At 39.8% G+C, this 22380-nt stretch overlaps 2 protein-coding genes and 1 long non-coding RNA gene across 5 annotated transcripts in view; 2 read left to right on the plus strand and 1 right to left on the minus strand.

The window, feature by feature from the left end:
• The window catches only part of mcub (mitochondrial calcium uniporter dominant negative subunit beta), a 90473-nt gene extending 89745 nt beyond the window's left edge, over positions 1–728 (plus strand). For both annotated transcript variants that reach the window (XM_003221793.4, XM_062983009.1), the window contains one exon: positions 290–728. In XM_003221793.4, coding sequence (XP_003221841.3) covers positions 290–367 — 78 coding nt within the window. In that variant the 3' untranslated portion in view covers positions 368–728. The remainder of the gene's footprint in view (positions 1–289) is intronic.
• Positions 646–16988, minus strand: casp6 (caspase 6). Of its 2 annotated transcripts, XM_062983010.1 has the most exons (9): positions 16831–16976; positions 15539–15646; positions 11910–11951; positions 10960–11002; positions 9593–9745; positions 6841–6917; positions 5931–6106; positions 4688–4844; positions 646–2013 (listed from the first exon to the last, which is right to left on the minus strand). In XM_062983010.1, the coding sequence occupies exons 2-9, from the start codon at positions 15603–15605 to the stop codon at positions 1775–1777; spliced, it is 954 nt and encodes a 317-aa protein (XP_062839080.1). In that variant the 5' UTR covers positions 15606–15646; positions 16831–16976; the 3' UTR covers positions 646–1774. The 2 variants fall into 2 exon arrangements, with proteins under 2 accessions (XP_062839080.1, XP_003221840.2); XM_003221792.4 differs by lacking the exon at positions 15539–15646 and having other exon boundaries at positions 16831–16988.
• On the plus strand, positions 15759–21535 carry LOC134299633 (uncharacterized). The gene is made up of 2 exons (XR_010006866.1): positions 15759–16140; positions 17375–21535. It is a non-coding gene; the product is annotated as an uncharacterized LOC134299633 (long non-coding RNA).
• The last annotated feature ends 845 nt before the right edge of the window (positions 21536–22380 follow it).

Below are 22380 nucleotides of genomic sequence, written 5' to 3' on the forward strand. Positions count from 1 at the left end.
CCCCAGGGGTCCTGACCCCCAGGTTGAGAAATTCTGCTCTAATGCAAGGTTGTTTGGGATATGGGTAAAATTATCCACCATTAAAATTCAGTAAACAAAGGAAGAACAAGAACCTCATACTCTTTCCCAGTCAGAGACAAACAATGGTTGGCAGTCTTCACCTTAGATAAGATTGCCAAATGTTTTCCATCCAAAGCATGTGTGTCCAGAGGAAATATAGTAGGCTGTTAGAAGGCTGACAGAATCTGAACACTGCATAATAAATTTAATTCTTCTGTCATGTCCACAGGTGGAAGAATCCTTGAAACGGCTGAAGAATCCCTTAAAATTGCATCTCCCAATTGAAGAAATAAATGACAAACATTAATTTTTCATATACCTGTGAATGTATTAGCTTTGTTAAATTGCCTCAAAAGATCAACAACTGGATATTTGGACAATTTGGTGGGTTTCTCCCCCCCCCCCCCCCAAGAGGGAAAATTCAAACACAAAAATTGTGAACTTCTAAATAACTGGGATTTTTTTTATGTTTTACACACAAATCTGAACTTTCCATGTATATATTTTGTTTCTTGTAAACAAAGAAGGAACCAATAGCCAATTTTGGAGTTTCGAGCCATTGTTAATGAACAAAGAGACAAAAAATGTTTTGTTTTTGTTTATTTTACTCTGAGACTTACTCTATTTGAATGTAATTTTCATAAGGAAAATAAAAAGACATTATAGTTTTGGAGGCATTTTTTTTAAATGGAAGTCTTACACAAAAAATGTCCCTTGGAAATATCTGATAATCTACACATACACGGACTACTTCACAGACAGCGGTCATTTATAAACATGTACCATATACAAAAAAGAAATCAGATTATTTTTTTAAAAAATACCAAAATTTGTGGGACACAACTGTGCCGACATGATCCTCTCCAGAATTGGAATGAGAAGCTAGGTCCTGGAAGACCTGCATCTCCAAGCATTTCTTAAAAATGGTTGGTGCTCCTTTTGGTAAGCTGAACAAGTGAGAAATGGGATGACAAAATCTCCCAGTAGCCACACTAACTGCATAATTAAATCTCTGATCGTATTTAGGTGGCACTTGTTGAAGGTAAAATATAGGAGCAGGTCCATACAGTACAACAAAATAAGGAAAGTGATCCCTAATATACAAATTAGCCTGTATAAACAGAGCTTCCAAAATGTTTAAAATTACAAAAGCTCAGTTACAAAATGTGATACAAACAGTAATTCAGTGCAAAGTAGTTGGTCAAAACAGCTGCTCTTTTATTACTCAAGTGATTTAATTTTCAAAACCATCTTATGGTTAGCACAAATGTTAATTTCTGATCAAACAATTGCAACAGATACTAAATTTTGTGGAATGCCTACCAATGAAATTTTTATTTTGAATTTGTAGTGGTAGTTTTGTTGATAAAATTCTTTCAAATTTTGCAACTTCTAATATTGAGAACATTTAAAAATTATGATCACGTTTTGTAACTTACTGCTTGTATCAGCCATAAATGTTTCCATATTAGAAACAATCCAAATTGACCAAATATGTACAGTGATTAGAGATAAATAAAGCTGTACTCATTAACTGAACATATGTAGCACCGAGACCCACCTGAGCTTAATGAGACATTTCTAGATAAATTGATACAGAATTGCAGCCTAAATCTATATAATTCAAGTGTGTTGTGTATTTGACTGGATAAGTCCTTTACAGAGAAAAGAAGCCAGTTAAAAAACTAGACCAAGTTCTTATTGGGTCATTAAGCTACTTAAATTTGGGGCGGAAATACAACTTCTTAGTTAACATTGAAGCAAAGCAAGGGATCTGTTTTTTCCCTAGAGCCTTACGATCTTTGCACACATCCACTTCGCGGTGAGACACTTTCCTGTTGACCAGTGTCAGTAAATCGGTGAATTCCAGGGAAGAACCATGTCGTTTGAGCATCTCACACAGGTCTTGAATGTACCAGGAACCATTTATAGTCTCCCGGTGTGAATAATACCCTGTTGAGGAGGAGAAAACAGTACAAAGTTTTGGTATTGGTGGGTGAGACATTCTGGATCTGCATTTGGTATTTTGAACAAGACAGAAGGCATCTATGTGCTAACTATGGGTGCATCCACATTTGGGAATTAATGCAGATTGACACTACCTCAACTGCCATGACTCAATTCAATTGAATCATGGGAATTGTAGTTTTGCAAGCTCTTTAGCTTTGTCTGTCAAAGAGTGCTGGTGCTTCACTAAACTACAAATCCCAGGATTCAATTAAAGTCAAACTATTAATTCTACAGTTTAGACGCACCCTAAGTAGTCTAAGTGCTAAGTCTAGATCAAGAGAAAGCTTGCAAATTATCTTATGATCTAAAGCAGTTTTCACTTTGGCCTCAGCTGAACTTATTTTTAATAGACATGCTCAGAACAGCACCATTAAACTCTTGTGGTAGGCTTGTTCCCAAAACATGAATGATTAATAGCTACTTCGATTTTTCACTTTTCAACAGCACAGATTACAAAACAGTTCCTCAAGTCTACGTCTGAAGTCTAGAAAAGCGAAAAACCCAGCAGGTCTGCTTTAATAAAAGAGACAAATAATACAGTTCCACTCAGTTATCCTCTTCCTTGCTTAAGCCAGCTCTTGGTGCATCACCGAAACAGGGAAGTCAGTAAATACTAGCATTTTTTATGAATACTTGAAGATCACCTATGGACTATGGTGAAAAAAATGACACAGTTTGAAAAGCTTAGGACCTGAAGTGTTCTGGATTTGGAATTTTTTTCCAGATTTTGGAATACATGAGATATCCTGGAAATGGGAACCAAACCTGAATTCATTTATATTTCATATCTTACACCAGTGGTGCAGAGCCCCCGGTGGCACAGCGGATTAAATCAATGAGCTGCTGAACTTGCTGACCAAAAGGTTGGCGGTGGGAGTGGGATGAGTTCCCACTGTTAGCCCCAGCTTCTGCTAACCTAGCAGTTTGAAAGCATGCAAATGTGAGTAGATCAATAGGAACCAGTCCGGTGGGAAGGTAACGGCGCTCCATGCAGTCATGCTAGCAACATAACCTTGCAGGTGTCTACGGACAACGCTGGCTCTTCAGCTTAGAAATGGAGATGAGCACCAACCCCCAGAGTCGGACATGACATGACTAGACTTAATGTCAAGAGAAAACCTTACATTACCTTAGCAGTAGTGCACAATCTGTGGCTCTCCAGGGATTTGGGACTTCAGCTCCTGGAATTACTGACGTTTGGGCAAGCTGGCTGGGGCTTCTGGAAGTTTAAGACCCAAACACCTGGAGGGCTACAGGATTGTGCACCACTGTCTTACACACATAGCTCACAGGTAATGTCATATGCAATATTTTAAATAATTTTGTACGTAAAGCAAACTTTGTGTTCACTAATCCATCAGAAAACAGGTGTCACTGTCTCAACCACCCATGTGGACAATTTTAGACTTCTGTATAAAGGGTATACATCCTATACTAATGTCTAGTAAGATCCATTGAATACCCATCACACTATTGTTCTGTTCAGAAATGCACTTTGTTCACCCCTTTTTATTGAGTTATGGAACTAACGGAGAAGTTTGTATATAACTTCTTTACACTTTTCTTTTTTCACATTTATTTATTTAGTGTACTTTACATCTTTCCCCTGCTTCTTAAACTGTGGGTTGCAATCCAAATGGGGTCCCCTTAGCTCAATGTTGGGGCTCCGGAAAGTTTGGCAAAAATGAAAAATTGCTAAACATCACCGCTCTTTTAGACATTTACACAAATCTGTTGTGTAATGTTTACAAAGCAAAATCCGCCTACTTAACATCCTTGCAAATGTTGATTTGTTACCAGTATACGTTTTATATACCTATTTAGCCGGGGTCACGTCAAAGATTCTTAGGTGAAAAGAGGTTGCAAATAGGAACGTTTAAGAAGCACTGGACTACTCCATCTTTATGCATATATTTTATCCCAGTTTGGGGCAATGTAGTTGTTTACGTTTTGTAATTTATGTGAACTTTTTAAACTCTATTTTTCCAAAATTCCCACTAGGAAAGTATGCAAATTCTCATGGTAAGGTGTATTTCTTTGAGCAAGCTTTAAGAGATGCAAGAGGCTGCTTTTGCCAGACTACTGAATTGTATGAAATTCATTTTCACTCCTAAATAGGAATACAGACCTCCTTCACACACTACTGTATTTGCAAAGGCCTCATTCCTGCTAACCTTTCTGCTAATCCCAGTGGACTGGACTAATCTAGGAACACACTTTATTTGGGTAGGATTAAGGAGAAATCTGTATCAATCTTAAAGTAAATGTCATAACCAAAGAAGTTTTAGCATCACAATTGTCCCTCTTCTGCAAAAATAGGGAGATTATGTCTACACATCAACATCTTGACCTGTTACAGTCCTTCCTGGGAGGAATGATTTCTTCCTTCCATTTTCTTTTTGGGAAAATACATAAAGGCTAGGACATTAACACATAAAAAGCATGAATGCATTATCTATTTGTATTCACATCTGTGCATCCTTTCACCAAACAAAAATAATGCAAGTGTATCAAAAATGCTAACTTCAAATAAAATCCCTCCAAGTTTTCAAGGCAAGGTAATTTTTTCTTTCAAGTAATTCCCCAATTTAGCTCAGTAGAAGTATAAAAGATATACCTTCTGCTACAGAGTAACACATGAGGAAGTCTGCACCAGCAGGTAATGTATACACCGCAGCAGTATCAACTTCTGTTTCATTGATATCCAATTCTTTTTTGCTATCCACCGTATCGCGAGCAATAACTGGGTCATCATGCTTATCTCCTCTACATGCCTAGTATTAGAAGAAACACCTTTTGAAGTGATGAGTCACAGCTGGGCAACATTACAATAATCACGAAAAGATCCCCAGTTATTGACATATATCCTACAAAGGTTAATTCCTTTCTCTTTCTTCATAAGAGTTGAGTCTTTCCCTGGGAAACCTTGGGTAAGAAAGAACAAAAGCTGCAAAGAGTGTATTTGCTTCCATTGATTTTTTTTAGATGCTTGCATTTTCACCTCATATCAAAGTGATGCCTTGATCCATAAACTAGAGCTTAAAACCACAGGTAAAATCTAAACTGCCTTTCTTAATACACAGAGAAAAAGAGTTTTCCATAAATGGACAAATCATAAAAAGGCATTCTCTATTCACCCTTTGCTAAAAAGGAATGGAGAAAGATAGCAAATGTCAGCCACTGCTAGTGCTTACTACTTGATTGTTCCATGCAAATATACTATATGCATCTCAATTTAATAATTTCCCCCAAATACTGGTTGTAGGTTAATCTTTCCCAATGTGGTGCCTTTCCAATGTGCTGGAGCACATCTCCCATATTTCCAAGGCAGAGCCATCAATGGTCATGCTCTCTGAAGATAATGTAAAGTGTCCAGCACAATTGTAAACAAGCAATATATCCAAACTTCATCACTTTATTTACATGTGGATCAAAATAAATGAAAAATTCTATTAGTTTACTTATTTTTATGTGTTTGCCACAGTGGTGCAATGGGTTAAGCCCTTGTGCTGGCTGAACTGCCAGCACAAGGTTGGCTTGGGTTGCTGACCTGAAGGTTGCCGGTTCGAATCCACGAGATGGGGTGATCCCCCGTGTGTCAGCTCTAGCTTGTGGAAACATAAGAGAAGTATCCCAACTAACACATCCGGGCGTCTCCTGGGCAACATCTCTGTAGACAGCCAATTCTCTCATACCAAAAGCGACTTGCAGTATTTTCTCAAGTCACTTCTAACATGATAAAAAAAATCCTAAATATATTGCTCACTGGTGCAAAGCCAACTTTGCATTCTTCTAAATACAATTAATTTTCATCTCACCTCACAGTGTAACTTAAGAGTTCAACTGCTCATCTTTCTCACCTGAATTACAAATATTTTTGGCTTCCCTACTAGGCTTGGGCATTTATCTCCTTTGAACATGTTGGTCAACGACTTTATCTCTATTTTTGCATCATAGGCATAAACATGGTCATCTTCTCCGTGGCTCAGGAAAACGCAAAGAAAGCAGTCTGCATCATCATGTTCATCTGTGGACACTGCAAAGCAATCAGGTTGCAATGTCAAAGTTTATTTTAAAATAAATGTTTGGTGAAGTAGCAATGGACCAGATCTCATTGGCTCACTTTGAGAGTAAATTTTAACAAATCCAATTATTCTGGAATTCAAAAGAAAGCTGAAAAATCTAAACATCATTTCGACATCACTGGACCCCATTTCAATATAAAGCATAACTGTACAAATCCCTCTTTTTAAAACCCTGCAATAGGAGCCATTTTCAGTCCCCTCTAGACTTCAGTTGGCCATGGCTTATCCCACCAAGCCAAGAATTTTAGGCATTAAAATGTTTAATTGTGACTTTAAAAGAATTCAGATGGTCCAAGTGGGCATTTAGTGTTTCAGGATCCCATTGGCCTTTTTAACACTTGTAACAAGCCTTTGTTTTTAAAGAAACAAAAAATTAAGGAAATTTGGTGGTTACATTCTCCATCCCTGCCCAATGGAGCTCTCCTGATTTACGTTTTCAACAGTACCAAACAGTTCATTTGCTGGACAACGTATATTCATTCAGCAGTAAACGGGTAAAGATAGATATTCTACAGCAGTTAATTAAGATGCCAAGTAAATCTTTAGCTGAGCAAAGGGATTCCCCATCCGACCCTCATTTCCTGAGAGCATTTTATATTTTTACCAAGAAAGTTACCTGTTCACTAGCAAATTGCAGAACACTTGTTGCTGAAATTATTTAAGCAAATACTATAAAGCCACCTACCATTGTAAATGTTTTGTAATACTTCTTCAGCTTTCAAATCATCAAAACACTTCACTTCAAATCCAAGGTCAGTCAAGCTATTATAAACAGAACAGAACAGTTTTAACCTAGCATCCGATTCAGGATAATGCACATTCGATTCTGGAACTCACTTTAACCTTAGTCAAAGAATGCAAGTCCATCTAAATATTATGCTTTAGATGAAACAAATCTAATAAGAGATCAATTTCTGTTGATATTGATTGCTCAGGACAAAGCAACAGCAACATCCCTCAGACTTGTCTGAAGTGCATACTGCATATACAGGCAGGTCCTAAGTTATGAACAAGATAGGTTCTGTAGGTTTGTTCTTAAGTTGACTTTGTTTATAAGTCGAACAGGTCCATTTTTCAAATGTAATGTATATATCGGAATAAGCTTTGGATTGCATAGAGAAGGGTTAACATTCCAGTGGTGTTTGTTTTGCTGTCTGTGTCCCTGTTCAGTAGATTTCACCTCACTTCCTATCCCTGTGATAAGTTGATTTTTTTAAAAATTGTCTTGTTGTGGAAACAATGGTGAGAAAGCTTCAGCAGAAATACCTTTTCCCCTTGATAGCTCTTCCAGAAATGAATTTCCCTTCCTAAGAGTAGTTTTTCCTCATTTACTTTATGTACAAAATTATTTAAAATATTGCATATGACATTACCTGTGAGCTCTGTGTGCAAGACACTGGTGCACAATCCTGTAGCCCTCCAGGTGTTTGGGTCTTAAACTTCCAGAAGCCCCAGCCAGCTTGCCCAAATGTCAGTAATTCCAGGAGCTGAAGTCCCAAATCCCTGGAGAGCCACAGATTGTGCACTACTGGTAAGGTAAGGTTTTCCCCTGACATTAAGTCTAGTCATGTCCAACTCTGGGGGTTGAGACTCATCTCACATTTGCATGTTTTCAAACTGCTAGGTTGGCAGAAGCTGGGGCTAACAGCAGGAGCTCACCCCGCTCCTTGGACTCGAACTACCAACCTTTCAGTCAGCAAGTTCAGCAGCTCAGTGGTTTAAACTGCTGCAGCACCAGGTACCTTCACCCTTATCAAAACTGGAGCTATCCCCTTCACCGCATTGAATGGCCACCCTGGTACCACTTCTTGCCTTTTGAATACTTTGGTGCAGAAATGGTGATGGCATTAGCAGCGGAGGTGGCTCTTTGATGCTTCCCCTCCATGGAGAGTCAAGATAGCAGTGAGAGATGTTGCTTCTTTTAGGCTTTCCCAGAATGGACCAAGCTCTCAACTTTCTCAACTCTACTCCAAGAAGGTGCTGGTTGCTTTTTTGATAGGTGTTAATATTTAACATTTAACAAAAACAGAACCATCCCTTTTTCTAAACAGAGTGGCAAAACTGGGCAGGAAAATGGAAGCAACAACAGCTAAGGGCAATGCTTTTTTTCTCTGCAAAACAACTTTTGCCTTATTTGTGGGTCCTGTCAGAATCTCAAATTTTGACCCCAAAACTTGCCTTTGACTTGTGCATGATATTGATGTATACATGAGTATCTACAGTAGTTGCTTTTAAGAAAAAAAAAAACTGCTCAAATCCACCTAGTTGAGCCTAATACAGCTATCTTACAATAAAAAATCCTGAATCCTGTAATTTACCCTGAATACTAATAATAAATGGAGCTCAGAATCCTTTCCAACAAAGATCCTGGTAACCTTTCTCTACCCACCCACTGCACACCTTCCCCATAGAGTCTTCCTTCCAGAGTATATTAACACTCAAATGTTAGAAAACTGGGATTCGAAAGCTTTGCCAACGTACAGCAAATGACACAGAGGTCTTCTATCACTGCTGCCTATTCATGTAGTATTATCAAACAAACCCAGTTATATGAGACTCAAACCAATGGATTCAAATGGAAGGGGGAGGAAAGAGATTCTACCTCAACACTAGGAGAAAGTCTTGATGATAACGGCTGTTCAGCAGTAACATGGGCTGCCTTGTAGTGGAGGTCTTCATTGGTGGTTTCAAACAGAGATCAGAGGTGCATCTCTTAGAAGTGCTTTAGCTGGGTAGACCTGCACAGATGGTCTAGACCAGTGGTTTTCTCAACCTGTGGGTCCCCAGGTGTTTTGGCCTACAACTCCCGGAAACCCCAGCCAGTTTACCAGCTTAGGATTTCTGGGAGTTGAAGGCCAAAACATCTGAGGACCCAAAGGTTGAGAACCACTGGTCTAGACGGTTCTTTCAAAATCTACTATTCTATTATCATTTTAACAGCTCTGTAATATAGGCCTCTCTTATTATCCCTGTATTGGCAGATCTACAATGACGGAGGGCCCTTCCAGACAGGTCCTTTATCCCAGGATCTGATCCCAGGTTTTCTGTTTATCCCAGATTATCTGGCAGTGCAAACTCATATAATCCACTTCAAAGCAGAAAACCTGAGATCAGGTCCTGAGATAAAGGGCCTCTCTGGACGAGCCCTGAGAAATGATGGGCTTGTATCAGACCAACTAACCACTTCATGGTTCATGTAGGACTTGAATTGGCTGGCTATTTGATAACTTATTTTAAACACACACACACAAAGTTAGTGTACTACACTTTTGGAGATGTCTGGTATGTTATCTCTTCTTTTGTATGTGGCAACTCTGTATTCAACAAAGACCCACGTCAACTCTTTATTGTTCTACAAATTACAAATGAATTGGATTGTACCTTCCCCACTCCCAATTACATAAATGTGTATTTCTATAAAACAAAGATTTCCTTACCCACGTTTTAGGTTCTCTTTATCAGCTTGGGTGCCACGTCTTTCTGGTAACATTAAGTGCCAGAAAAAATGCTCATGATTGAAGATAAGAGCAAGTCCTCTTCTTTTGTGGCTCATTTTGTATTCTGCCGCTGGATCAAAGAGATGGTTCCTTCTAAAAAAAGGTTGAGCACAGCAGTTAGCACATACAATCACTCTCTTGCTCATACACAACATATGTCGCTGCTGCTGTTGAATCTCTTTGAAGACGTTGATAGCTAGGATTCAAAGCCCTGGAGCACTTTGCATGACAAATCAAACCTTAAATTTCCAAAACAGCAGTGTCAACTGCTATTTTTGAAACATGATGGAGTTTTAAAAACAGTTTAATAATTTAAGATTCAATGTCTAGTTCCACTAGTCCAAGAAGTTCACCCAAAAGAGCATTCTTCTCTTCTGACAAAGTTTCTATAATTTATCACTCAAGAAGAAACTTTTCAACAATTCTACTCTACATCAGGAAGGAACCTGATGATTCCTTCCTAGCCAATATGATGGTAGTATAAAAATCATGAATATCACTTATTGGCTGCTTGACAGTGAGCACAACTGGAAATATTACAACAATATTGCAGGGACCTTTAATACTGTTTTGGTACATTCAAAAGCATTTGGCAGAAAAAGGACAAGGGAGCACATGTGCTGATGCAACACTTGGCATATTAGACTTCGGTTGTTATGTTTATGCAAGTCTAAATTAGCCTTAGCTACCCTATTTTCAATGGGGCCACGGTGGCACAGTGGGTTAAACCGCTAAGCTGCAGAACTTGCTGACCAAGACTGGGTGAGCTCCCGTCATTAGCCAACCTAGCAGTTTGAAAAGATGCAAATGTGAGTAGATCAATAGGTACCGCTTCAGCGGGAAGGTAGCAGTGCTTCATGCAGTCATGCCGGCCACATGACCTAGGAGGCGTCTATGGACAACAGTGACTCTTCGGCTTAGAAATGGCGATAAGCACAACCTCCAAGAGTCGGACATGACTAGACTTAATGTCAAGGGGAAACCTTTACCTTTTTTAACCTGTTTTCAATAAATGTATTTTTGCAAGTCAAATTGCATTTTTGCAAAACCAAAATATTTATGCATTCTCAGGCCAAAGAAGAAATATGTACTATTTTGATAAGTGACTGTATTTTTGTAAATACATTACAAAAACAGAATTCTTTACTAGGAACCATTTTGATGCCATCTAAAATATTTATTGTTGAACCATATTATGGAGCAAAACAGCATTCTATAAAAAGAGCCACTAAATTACTGGGATGTGGGTTTTTAATAACAAAGAGCATAAGATATAGGAATATAGCTAAAACAATAAAAAACTTTACCTTTCTTCCATGGCATCTGTCTCTGTGAGGTTTTGCTCTCCATCTACAATTCAAAAGATAATTGGAAACATGGTTGAGCCCTGTGCATTCAAGTATAAGCAACAACCAGTTTTCCAGTTTGCTTTTTCAATAACATGCAGACATTTCATACATTATTTACATTTAAACCAATTGAATATGAATATGTATTGAGAATTTTGCATTGAGATGTTTAGAACACTTGTTCCAAAATCTATGATTTATAATCCAAAAGAAAACACTCTGTTTTGGAAACATTTCATCAGTGGAACTTATGACAACCAATAGTGTGATGGAATGCACCCTGGATCTTCTCTGCCCCGGAAGTTCCTACATATTAACAAAATAAATACTGTGCTCTCCTTTTAAAAAATATCATACTCTTGCTTATTATCAAGATCTTGAAACCATAACTAAAGCTACTGGTAGTTGGCTTCCTTGTCAGTGAGTCAGTGAAACTGTTTCAAGTTTTAGTCTGAACTTTAAAAGAGCTTTTCAATGGGCTGAACTGAACCCTCATAATTAGTTCAATCCCTTAGGCGGTTCTTTCAATATTTGGACTAAAACCAGCAAATGATTGTCACACATATCTAGACATGGAAACCAGTCCACCAGTGATTACTTTGTAGAGTTACTCCATCTTTTAACATGCAACATTCTTTCTGTTGCATCAATTCCATTCCGTAAGTGAACATCCACAGATTTTCATATGCAGTTTAATGTATGCAGCATTATGTGTGTATCTCTGGACTGAGTTAGTAATCATAGTGAGCAACCAAGATTCAACCTATCTAAAAATCAAAACTGTTTATGGCTCTTTGCTCTTCCACATTATTTTTTATGACAATTTCCTTCTCCCATCCATTCCTTTGTTCTGTTCCCACTAAAACATTAACTTCCAATTATATTGTCAACAAATGCCAGGAACTTACCTTTGAGTTGCAACACATCCTTGCTATCCACATGGATTTCTCCTATGATAAAAAGCCATATGTTTATTGTTTTCCATTGAAATATATATTTGAGTTCAGTTGTAAAAAAAAAAAAGTGTAGTTAGTCTAGATTGAACAATTTATTTTCTCTTTTGTTTTCTGTCCAGTAATGGTTCTCGCTCACTTCATTTCACTGAATTATACTTGTCCCGGCATGAATAGTATTAGTAGAAAGACTATCCACAAAGTTAGTGTCAACATGCTATGTGGCCTGCTACGAACAACTGTGTGGCAAACTTTAAAAATGTGTGGCATTACTACTGAGTGAGTGGGAGTCTTTGCAGATTATTTTAAGGGTTTAAATGTGGTCAGTAATATCCCTTGTATTTCAGTATGTGCCAAACCTTAAAGAAGCGTGCCTGAAAAGGAAGACAATTTTTCCTCTTAGGGTGAAACTCCCAATGTCAGTAACCTGATTGCTTGCCTGAACTTGGATAGTATACATCTTGATATATGTGCTGCTTTCTGTTTATCTAAAGCAACAAGACTTTACAGGTGGACTTTGTTCTGGTAATCTTTATTGCCATCTATGTGGACAAGTGGAGCCAAGTGTGCACTGAATGTAGTCTGCACCACCCAGACATAGAAAATGGCAACAGGGATATCTCAAAGGGTTATTTCCTAACTCTGTTCCATTGTACTGAATTGTGAACTGCCCCGAGTCTCATTTTGGAAGAAAAGTGGGATATTTTTTTTAAAAAAAAAGAAGTTCCTGTTAGGGAAAACTCCCAAAAATATAGCAGAACATCCAAAAATACAAACAGAATACATATACAGTAGAGTCTCACTTATCCAACATTCACTTATCCAATGTTCTGGATTATCCAATGCATTTTTGTAGTCAATGTTTTCAATGCATTGTGATATTTTGGTGCTAAATTTGTAAATACAGTAATTACTACATAGCATTAATGTGTAATGAACTACTTTGTCTGTCAAATTTGTTGTATAACATGTTTTGGTGCTTAATTTGTACAATCATAACCTATTTTGATGTTTAATAGGCTTTTTCTTAATCTCTCCTTATTATCCAACATATTCACTTATCCAACATTCTGCTGGCCCGTTTATGTTGGATAAGTGAGACTCTACTGTAGTTGAGCATTCAGCTCACAGCAAGCAGAGTGTGAAGTGTTGTGGCCCGAAAAGAATTTAGAGCTTAGGAGGCAAAGATGCAGAGTTCAGTCTTTAAAATTACAAAAGGTTTATTTACATAAATAATATCTACATTTCTTAATAGTAAAGAACTGGATTTGAGCTCCTCTATAACTCTCTAGGGTTCAAAAAGAGGGAAAAATCTCCAAGCACTACATCTCTTCTGACACACACAAGCAGAGAGAGGTCTCAATACCAAGATGTAAAAAGCAGAAGTCTGGAACAAAGACATGCATCTGAAAAGTATTCATTCCACATAACCAATCAGAATGAGAGCAGAAACAGAGAGAAGAGGACAAATAGATGCATTTCCCTTCATGAGCCAGAAGGGAAGGAATTCCTTCAGACTATTCTAAAGCTAACTAACTTCCACATTGAGGACTGCAGACTTGAGCAGTGTGGGGCTGAATTCCAACCGCTCCCAGTAGGACTCATTACCCTTTTCTCCCCTGTCCCACTTGATTCTTCTTTCTGTTTCAATTCAAATGAGCCCTCTGTTGAAACTTTTCTAGCATGTGAAAGGGAGCAAGTATTTGATGTGATGCTGAGCTGAGAAATTAATCTATGTTAGATTAAACTTTAGATTTTAAACCCAAGTCTGATTATTACAATATCTTTCTGCAGTTTTAGAAAAGTGTTTCTTAAGTCTGCTGAAGACTAGTGCAAACACCCACCTGGGCATTTGTCTGAACACATAGGGGACCAAATAGGTGGTGAGATGTTGCTATGCATATGAGCCTCACCCCCAATATTTCTGTATGTTCTTTGTATGTTTATAACCCCTATAAAGCCCTCTATGCCTCAGGACCAGGCTTTTGCAGATCATATCTCTGTCCAGGTTCTGAAAGCCTTATTTCAGTTACACCAGTGGTTCTCAAACTTATGGTCCCCAGGCGTTTTGGCCTACAAGTCCCAGAAATCCCAGCCAGTTTACCAGCTGTTAGGGTTTCTGGGAGTTGAAGGCCAAAACATCTACAGACCCACAGGTTGAGAACCACTGAGTTACACCATCATTCCACCGTCCAGGTTTGTGGAGGACACAAGAGAAGGTCTTCTGCGTGACTGACTGCCCCCAGATCTCAAGCTCCATTCCCAGGGAAACTAGAATGGCCATTTCCCTGTTGTCTTTCTAAAAACAAGCCAAAACCTTTTTCTTCCAGCAGGCTTTTAAAGAAGGAAGTTTTAATAAGTCAGGAAGTGATGTGTGGTGTTTCAATTATTTTATCATTTTGTACTTGTTAAATGTGATTTTAACTGACATAGAATGATAGAGGTGGAAGATACCCAAGGGCCATTCAGTCCAACCCTTTCATGCAGGAATAGACAATCAAACCACTCCCAACAGATGGTCATCTGTGTTGTTGAAGGCTTTCATGGCTGGAATCATGGGTTGGTGTGGGTTTTCTGGGCTTATGGCTATGTTCCAGAAGCATTCTCTCCTGATGTTTCGCCCACATCTATGGCAAGCATCCTCAGAGGTTGTGAGGTCTATTAGAAACTAGGCAAGTGGGGTTTATATATCTGTGGAAGGTCCAGGGTGAGAGAAAGAACTCTTGTCTATTGAAGGCAGGTGTGAATGTTGCAATTGATCACCTTGATTAGCATTGAAAAGCCTTTCAGTTTCAATGCCTGGCTGATTCCTGCCTGAAGAAATCCTATGTTGGGAGGTGTTAGCTGGCCCTGATGTTTCATGTCTGGAATTCCCCTGTTTTCAGAGTGTTGTTCTTTATTTACAGATTTATTTATTCATCTATTATCTGTTTAAAAACCTCCAGGGGGAGAAACTCCACCACCCTCTAAGGCAGCATATCCTACTGTCAAACAGGTCTAACTGTCAGCAAGTTCTTCCTAATGTTTAGATGGAATCGCCTTTCCTGCAGCTTGAACCCATTGCTTATTTTAACAATTGTACATTTAATTCTATTTTAATGTTTATTTACTTAATACCTTCTTTTTAAGGTTGTGAGCTGCTTTGGCCAGAGTAATAGTAATAATACAGTAATGTCTTGCTTATCCAACCTTCACTTATCTAACGTTCTGTATTATCCAATGCAGTCTGCCTCCCGCCCAGATCCACAGCTGTTTTTCTAGGCAGCAACGTGCAGCTGGCCAACATGCCCAACACAAGTGCAGCCATGCTCCCAAACAAGTGGCTGACTTGTTGTAAAACATATTTTGGTGCTTAATTTGTAAAATCATAATGTAATTTGATGTTGAATAGGCTTTTCCTTAATCCCTCCTTATTATTTAAAAGTTTTGCTTATCCAACATTCAGCTGGCCCGTTTATGTTGGATAAGTGAGACTCAATAATAATAATAATAATAATAATAATAATAATAATAATAATAATAATAAAACAGAGCTTGCATGTCTGGGAAATCTGGCATGCGAAAGATGGTGGGAAATCTGTAACCTCTTTCGGTGGAAGGCAAATGGCACAGACACTGTGGGGACGGGTGGGGTTTCCAGGCGCCACTCATTTCACCCAGGGCTCAGGTGCACATTCTCATTACTGCCTGCACTTTGGACAGAAAAGAAAAAGGCAGGTGCCATAAACAGAACTGTGTAGGCACAATCCCCAGCAATCATCCACTGGTGTTTAAGGTTGGGCTTTGGGTGCCCTGCCACATGAGCTGTCTTTGCAGAGATGTGTTCCCTCCAGTCACCATCAAAGGAGCTTTAGCCCCAGGCGGACTTGTTTTGCATCCGGCTGAAAGAAACCACTGGTCTCCACTAGCCAACCTCTCCCTGCCCTCAGGGGAGACCAGGTACCAACCAGCCCAGCAGCGACAAGGAAATGCAAATGGCCCTGGAGGCAGACACCACAGCCTCCCCGGAAGGAAAGGCTCCAGGAAGGAGAGAAAGGACAAAGCAAGGATAACAGTCTGCAACAAAGGAAGAAGAGGTGCAAACGCCCAGCAAGAAGAACAATAGAAAGGAAGGGAAGCAGAGCATTGTTCACGCCTCCGCTGAGAGATCAGCCCCTTGTTAAACAGTGATGCTCCCCAAAATAAGGTGACCTGATGCCCTGCAAATATAGGGGGCTACAAACCCCATCATGCATGAATGCTGTCTTGGGAGGATGGGAGACAACGTGCTGGAGACAGGGACTGTATCTATCTCTATATTGTAGACTTGAATGCAGTTTGGAGAGGCAGGGAAGGCTAAAGGGCTTGTGTAACTACAGTTCTCTCGATGCCATAGCAATGAGGCGTGGCAGTTCAAGTGGAGACCAAACTGCATTAATTTTACAGTGTGTAGATAGTACATCTTTACAGCAGCACCAGTTGCATTTGCTTAGAGCAGGCATGGGCAAACTTCGGCCCTCCAGGTGTTTTGGACTTCAACTCTCACAATTCCTAACAGCCTACCGGCTGTTAGGAATTGTGAGAGTTGGAAGTCCAAAACACCTGGAGGGCCGAAGTTTGCCCATGCCTGGCTTAGAGGGTTGAGCCTGATCTTCTCGGCCCCTTTCACTGAAGGAGGGGCATATTTGTGCATAAATCCAGAATCCCTTTTTGCAAAGTCGGGAGAGGCGGAATTGGGGGAGCATCTCCAGCAGACCCAGTCTGGAGCAGGAGTGCAAATGCTCTCTGTGCATGTGCAGAGGGCCAAGCCGAGCAAGGGAAGGGCGGAGACGGGGCGAGCCCTCTTTCCAGAGCTGTCCTTTTGTTCAGCCCTTTTCCAGCGCGATGGCTTTCCTACCTGAGGAGTGGTTGGCGTTCCTCTGCCGCTTGGAGCTGGCCATGGCGCACCGCGAGGCGCAACAAAGAGAGCCCTTGGCGAGGCTGCTGCTGCGCCTGGAGTTGGTCTCTTTCTTTCTTTGACTTCCTGGAAGGGAGCCACCGACCGACCTCCCTCCCACCTTCCCGCCCTTCTCTCCTCCTCTTCCTCCTCTTCGAAACCCTCCACCCACTCCTCATTTCTCTCTCTCCAGTTACAAGGTCGAGGCCAGCTCCCTTATTGAGGCAGGTCTTGATAAGGCTCCTCTGGCAACGTGGGCGTTGCTCGGGCTGCCCTCCAAATTAGGAAGGAACCCCAGGATAAGTACAGTACGGAAGGGGAAGGCTAGACTGGGCTTGCCCCCGCCGCCTTAGCCTTAAAGGCAGAGCTGTTCCCACTGCCCAGATATTGCCCCAAGCAGAAAAGCACATTCTAAAGAAAACCAAGATCTTGGGAACTACACCTATTGATAACTGGCAAATAGAGGGAGAAAACGTGAAGGCAATGACAGACTTTATATTTCTAGGTGAGAAGATCACTGCAGATGCAGACTGCAGCCAGGAAATCAGAAGACGTTTACTTCTTGGGAGGAAAGCAATGGCCAACTTTGACAAAATAGTGAAGAGCAGAGACATCACACTGGCAACGAAGTTCCGTATAGACAAAACAATGGTATTCCCCATAGTAACCTATGGATGCGAGAGCTGGACCATAAGGAAGGCTGAGCGAAGGAAGATAGATGCTTTTGAACTCTGGTGCTGGAGGAAAATCCTGAGAGTGCCTCGGACCGCAAGAAGATCCAACCAGTACGTCCTCCAGGAAATAATGCCCAGCTGCTCACTGGAGGGAAGGATATTAGAGGCAAAGATGAAGTATTTTGGCCACATCATGAGGAGACAGGAAAGCTTGGAAAAGATCACGATGCTGGGGAAAATGGAAGGAAAAAGGAAGAGAGGCCAACCAAGGGCAAGATGGATGGACAGTATCCTTGAAGTGACCGGGTTGACCTTGAAGGAACTGGGGGCGGTGACGGCCGACAGGGAGCTCTGGTGTTGACTGGTCCAGGAGGTCACGAAGAGTCGGAGACGACTAAACGACTGAGCAGCAGCAAAGTATCATAGTGCATAAAGTTGCTGTTGTGCACCCTCATGTCCTTTCCAACCTAAGGTGACTACAGCGCCATGTTTTCTTGTCAAGATTTGTAAATTCATTACAAAATATATCAATATAAAATATTACCATTGAACCATTAGTATCATGAAACAAAATAGTCCTTTGTAAAAAGATCCACCAATGACTGAGATGTGAGTTTTATAACAATTTTTTTTTTAAAAAAACCACAAGCTATAAGAACAACCCTTCCCTTTCTTCTTTGTTTCCATTACAGTAGAGTCTCGCTTATCCAATGTTCTGGATTATCCAGTGCATTTTTGTAGTCAATGTTTTCAGTACATCGTGATATTTTGGTGCTAAATTCGTAAATACAGTAATTAATACATACCCTGTTTCCCTGAAAATAAGACATCCCCAAAAAATAAGACCTAGTAGAGGGTTTGCTGAATTGCTAAATATAAGGCCTCCCCTGAAAGTAAGACCTAGCAAAGTTTTTGTTTGGAAGCATGCCCAGCGCCTGCCAAACAAACACCAGAGCATGCAGGATTGGCAAATGTACATACCAGTTGTACATGAAAATAAAGGTACAGTAGTAACAATAAATTCTTGACAGGAGTCACAGTTTGTTTGGTTTGGTTATGTTGGTTTGTGATAACAACTACTGTACAGTATATAATAAATGTTCATTTTTTTGTTCAACAATAAATGTGAATTCTTCTTCATGGAAAAATAAGACATCCCCTGAAAATAAGACCTAGCATATCTTTGGGAACAAAAAATAATATAAGACACTGTCTTATTTTCGGGGAAACACGGCAGCATTACTGAGTATTGAACTACTTTTTCTGTCAAATTTTTTGTTAAACATGATGTTTTGGTGCTTAATTTGTAAAATCATAACCTAATTTGATGTGTAATAGGCTTTTCCTTAATCCCTCCTTATTATCCAATATATTCGCTTAACCAACATTCTGCCGGCCCATTTATGTTGGATAAGTGAGACTCTACTGTATATGATATCTAAACTTTACTTTTCGTCTGTGGCATCTGTTTGAGGTTTTGCTGCCCAATTATTTAAAAAATAATTCAAAACATGGTTGAGCCCTGTGCATTCAAATATAAGTAATATCCAATTTTCTGGTTTGGTTTTTTAACATGTTCTTGCCTTCCTCTGAGTCTGAGCAAGTGACTTGCCCAAAGTCACCTGGTACTAAATAAGGTGTTTCCAATGCTTTTATAAACAACTACACCACACTATTATTTGGATACCCGAGACAGGGGGGGAAACCTAACTTTAATCTTTGCAAAGAAAAGGAGATTTCAGCAGGTGAAACTTGTGTGACAAATGCCACTGCTGAAATTAATGTATCACTGTTAAAGGTAGAAGAGCCCTGTATTTTCAAAATCTTAAAAGTAGGGTGGAGTTGTTTTCTCAGGATATAAACTAATCTCCCTATGTAACCACAAATAAGCAGCTGCCATTCAAACGATATCTTGCAGTCATGAGAAATTAAAGAATGACATACAAAGAAGTTCTGCTTCAGCTTTTATTAATACCCTCCAGAGTGTCTGGTCCCCCCCCCCCAATTAGTCTGAGAACAAATGTCTGTTATTGATAATATTCTTGAGTAATTACAAGATTCCATGAATATTCAACTAAACAATAGTTATATACAGTTAATCTTTCACATTCACAGGGATTAGGGATGTATGATCCCTACCAAAGTAGGAAAACTGCAAATTAAAAAAAACTACTTTATCTGATAAAACACCTTTCTAGGGATCTCTGGGTTCTCCGGTTATTTTATTTATCATGTCAGAAGCCAACCGAGCGTACAGTTGTAATGGATTTAAAAACACAAAGTTAAACAAAACATGGCATTATACAAAACGTCACTTGGCCACTTGGAGTGCCCCTGGTGTTGCTATAAGAAGGTCCTCCATGGTCCATATGGCAGGGCTCAGGTTGTAATAGGTGGTCTGTGGTTTGCTCTTCTCCACACTCACATGTTGTGGACTCCATTTTGTGACCCCATTTCTTAAGGTTGGCTCTGCATCTTGTAGTGCCAGAACGCAGTCTGTTCAGCGCCTTCCAAGTCGTCCATTGTTCTACATGCTCAGGAGGGAGTGTCTCATTCCGTATCAGCCATGGCTTAACGTTCTGGGTTTTAGCCTGCCACTTTTGGATTCTCGCTTGCTAAGGTATTCTTGCAAGTATCTCTGTAGATCTTAGAAAACTATTTCTTGATTTAAGGCGTTAGAGTGCTGGCTGATATCCAAATAGGCGATAGGCTGGAGATGTCACTGCCTTGGTCCTTTCATTGTTGACTGCTACTTCTCCAGTGTGACTCTATGAAGAAGTTGGCTGTAGAATCATATTGCAGCAGAGAGAAGTGTTTGCTCTAGGAATCTTTAGTCTTCCAACACAACTTTATGAACAACAACTGTTTGAATCTGACCACAGAATTGTTCTGAAGGACTTAATGATGACTACAAAAAACATATAACTAAATCCACAAATGTTCCAAAAATGAAAACCACAAATGGGGAGAGCTGATTGTATTGCATAACAAAGTGATTCTGATAAGAGTACTGGATTTTGCTTGGATTTTCCTACACTAGCTTGATACTGACACAGTTTAAATCAAGGATTTCTTTCACGTACTATGTAAATAGTACAAAAACATGTTGATTTTCCTTCTTTGGGTTAATGGCAATTTTATGCAAAATGGTGTCAGGAATGATTTGGCTTCTTGGACCATGTTCTGTTTTTCTAGGAAGATGGGCTTCTGGCACAGGATGGATTGTGCCTCACAGAAGTTGGAAGGAATGTTTTTGCTGAGAGACTCGCAAACCTGATCAGGTGGACTTTAAATCGAGTTTTGTGGGGGAGGGTGCCAATATTCTTGTGGGCAGTACTGTATCAAGGCCCAGATGAAACAGCCCAAAGGCTAAAGAGAGAATTCGACAAACAGAACAAGTACCAAGCAGTGAGATGACAGTAATATTGAATAACCAGCTGGGGGAATGCCCATGGCATTCTGAAAGTCAACCTATGTGGTTTCAGATTCAATAACTTAATCACGTTAAAACAGCTTTAAAATCATGGTTCATGAAACAAAACCATGAATTTTTCCAAAATGGCTTTGATGCCTGGGTTAAACGATGGCACAAATGTGTACAAATTGATGGTGACTGTGTTGAACGGTAATTTCGTGTAAAGGATAGTTCAGATTATGATCTGTAGCAACTTCTGCTGTTACATGTTCATTCATAACTTTTTATGATACAAGAGGCAAAACCTTTTGACCCACCCTTATATAACTGTTTAAATGTTGACAACTCTCAGAAAGGCAAGAGAATGATATCTCAAGTGCCGAATTGTGTGCTACCTTCCAGAAGAGTAGCCTGACAGTTTACATTACAGTTTAATTCATGATGAGCACCTTTTCCGGTTCAAAATTTTAAATCTTGGCCATGTTATCCGAGATCTTATATCTATTAGTCACTGCTGAGTCAGCTCTGCTCTTAAATAAACTCCACAGGGTCAAGGTAACCTGACTTCTGAACCAGATATATATTATTGTGTATTTTCTTCATTTTGCAGTGCTGTGCACCTTCATAGAAAGAAAAGATAACTATGCAGAGTGTAAACACCTAAAGACTCAACTAATGCTTGATTCCCCCCCCCTGAATTGCTAAGTCTAAAATCACTAGGTATAATTTTTATACAAAGGTTTTGGTTGTCAGACCTCTGAATACTACATCTACTATAGAATTCTAAGAGTACATCGGGCTTCTTGGTATCTGCTGGAATTTGGTTTCAGAACTCTCACATGGATACCAACATTTGTAGATACTCGAGTCCTGTTATGCACAATGTTGTAATAACAAAATTAGAAAATAGCAAAATTAAGATTCTCTCTCTCTCTCTCTCTCTCTCTCTCTATATATATATATATATATATATATATAGAGAGAGAGAGAGAGAGAGAGAGAGAGAGAGATTGAGATTGAGAGAGAGAGTAGAGAAGAGTTCCGTTATCCGACATAAACGGGCTGGCCAAATGTTGGATAACTGAAACTGCTGGATAATAGGTAGGCTCTATTAGTCCCCCTGGCAAGCCGGGTGTTTGCTGGGAGGGAAAAGTCTCCTCCTTCCCGGCAAGTAACCGGCTTGAGAAGGCTCCCTGATGCCTAGAAAAACAGCTGATTTTCTAGGCAGCAACACACGGCGGGCCTCTCCAAGCATTGGGTACTTGCCCGGAGGGAAAAGTCTGTGGCACCGCCGGGAGGAGCAAGACACTGGCTCGTTGGATAATATGGTGGGTTGGATAAGTGGACGTCAGATAACCAGAACTGTGTGTGTGTGTGTGTGTGTATTCTCAAGCCATGGATATTTGAAATTATGAAACAAAT

The sequence above is a fragment of the Anolis carolinensis genome, chromosome 5 (assembly GCF_035594765.1).
Source record: "Anolis carolinensis isolate JA03-04 chromosome 5, rAnoCar3.1.pri, whole genome shotgun sequence".
In the NCBI taxonomy this organism is placed as follows: Eukaryota; Metazoa; Chordata; class Lepidosauria; order Squamata; family Dactyloidae; genus Anolis; species Anolis carolinensis.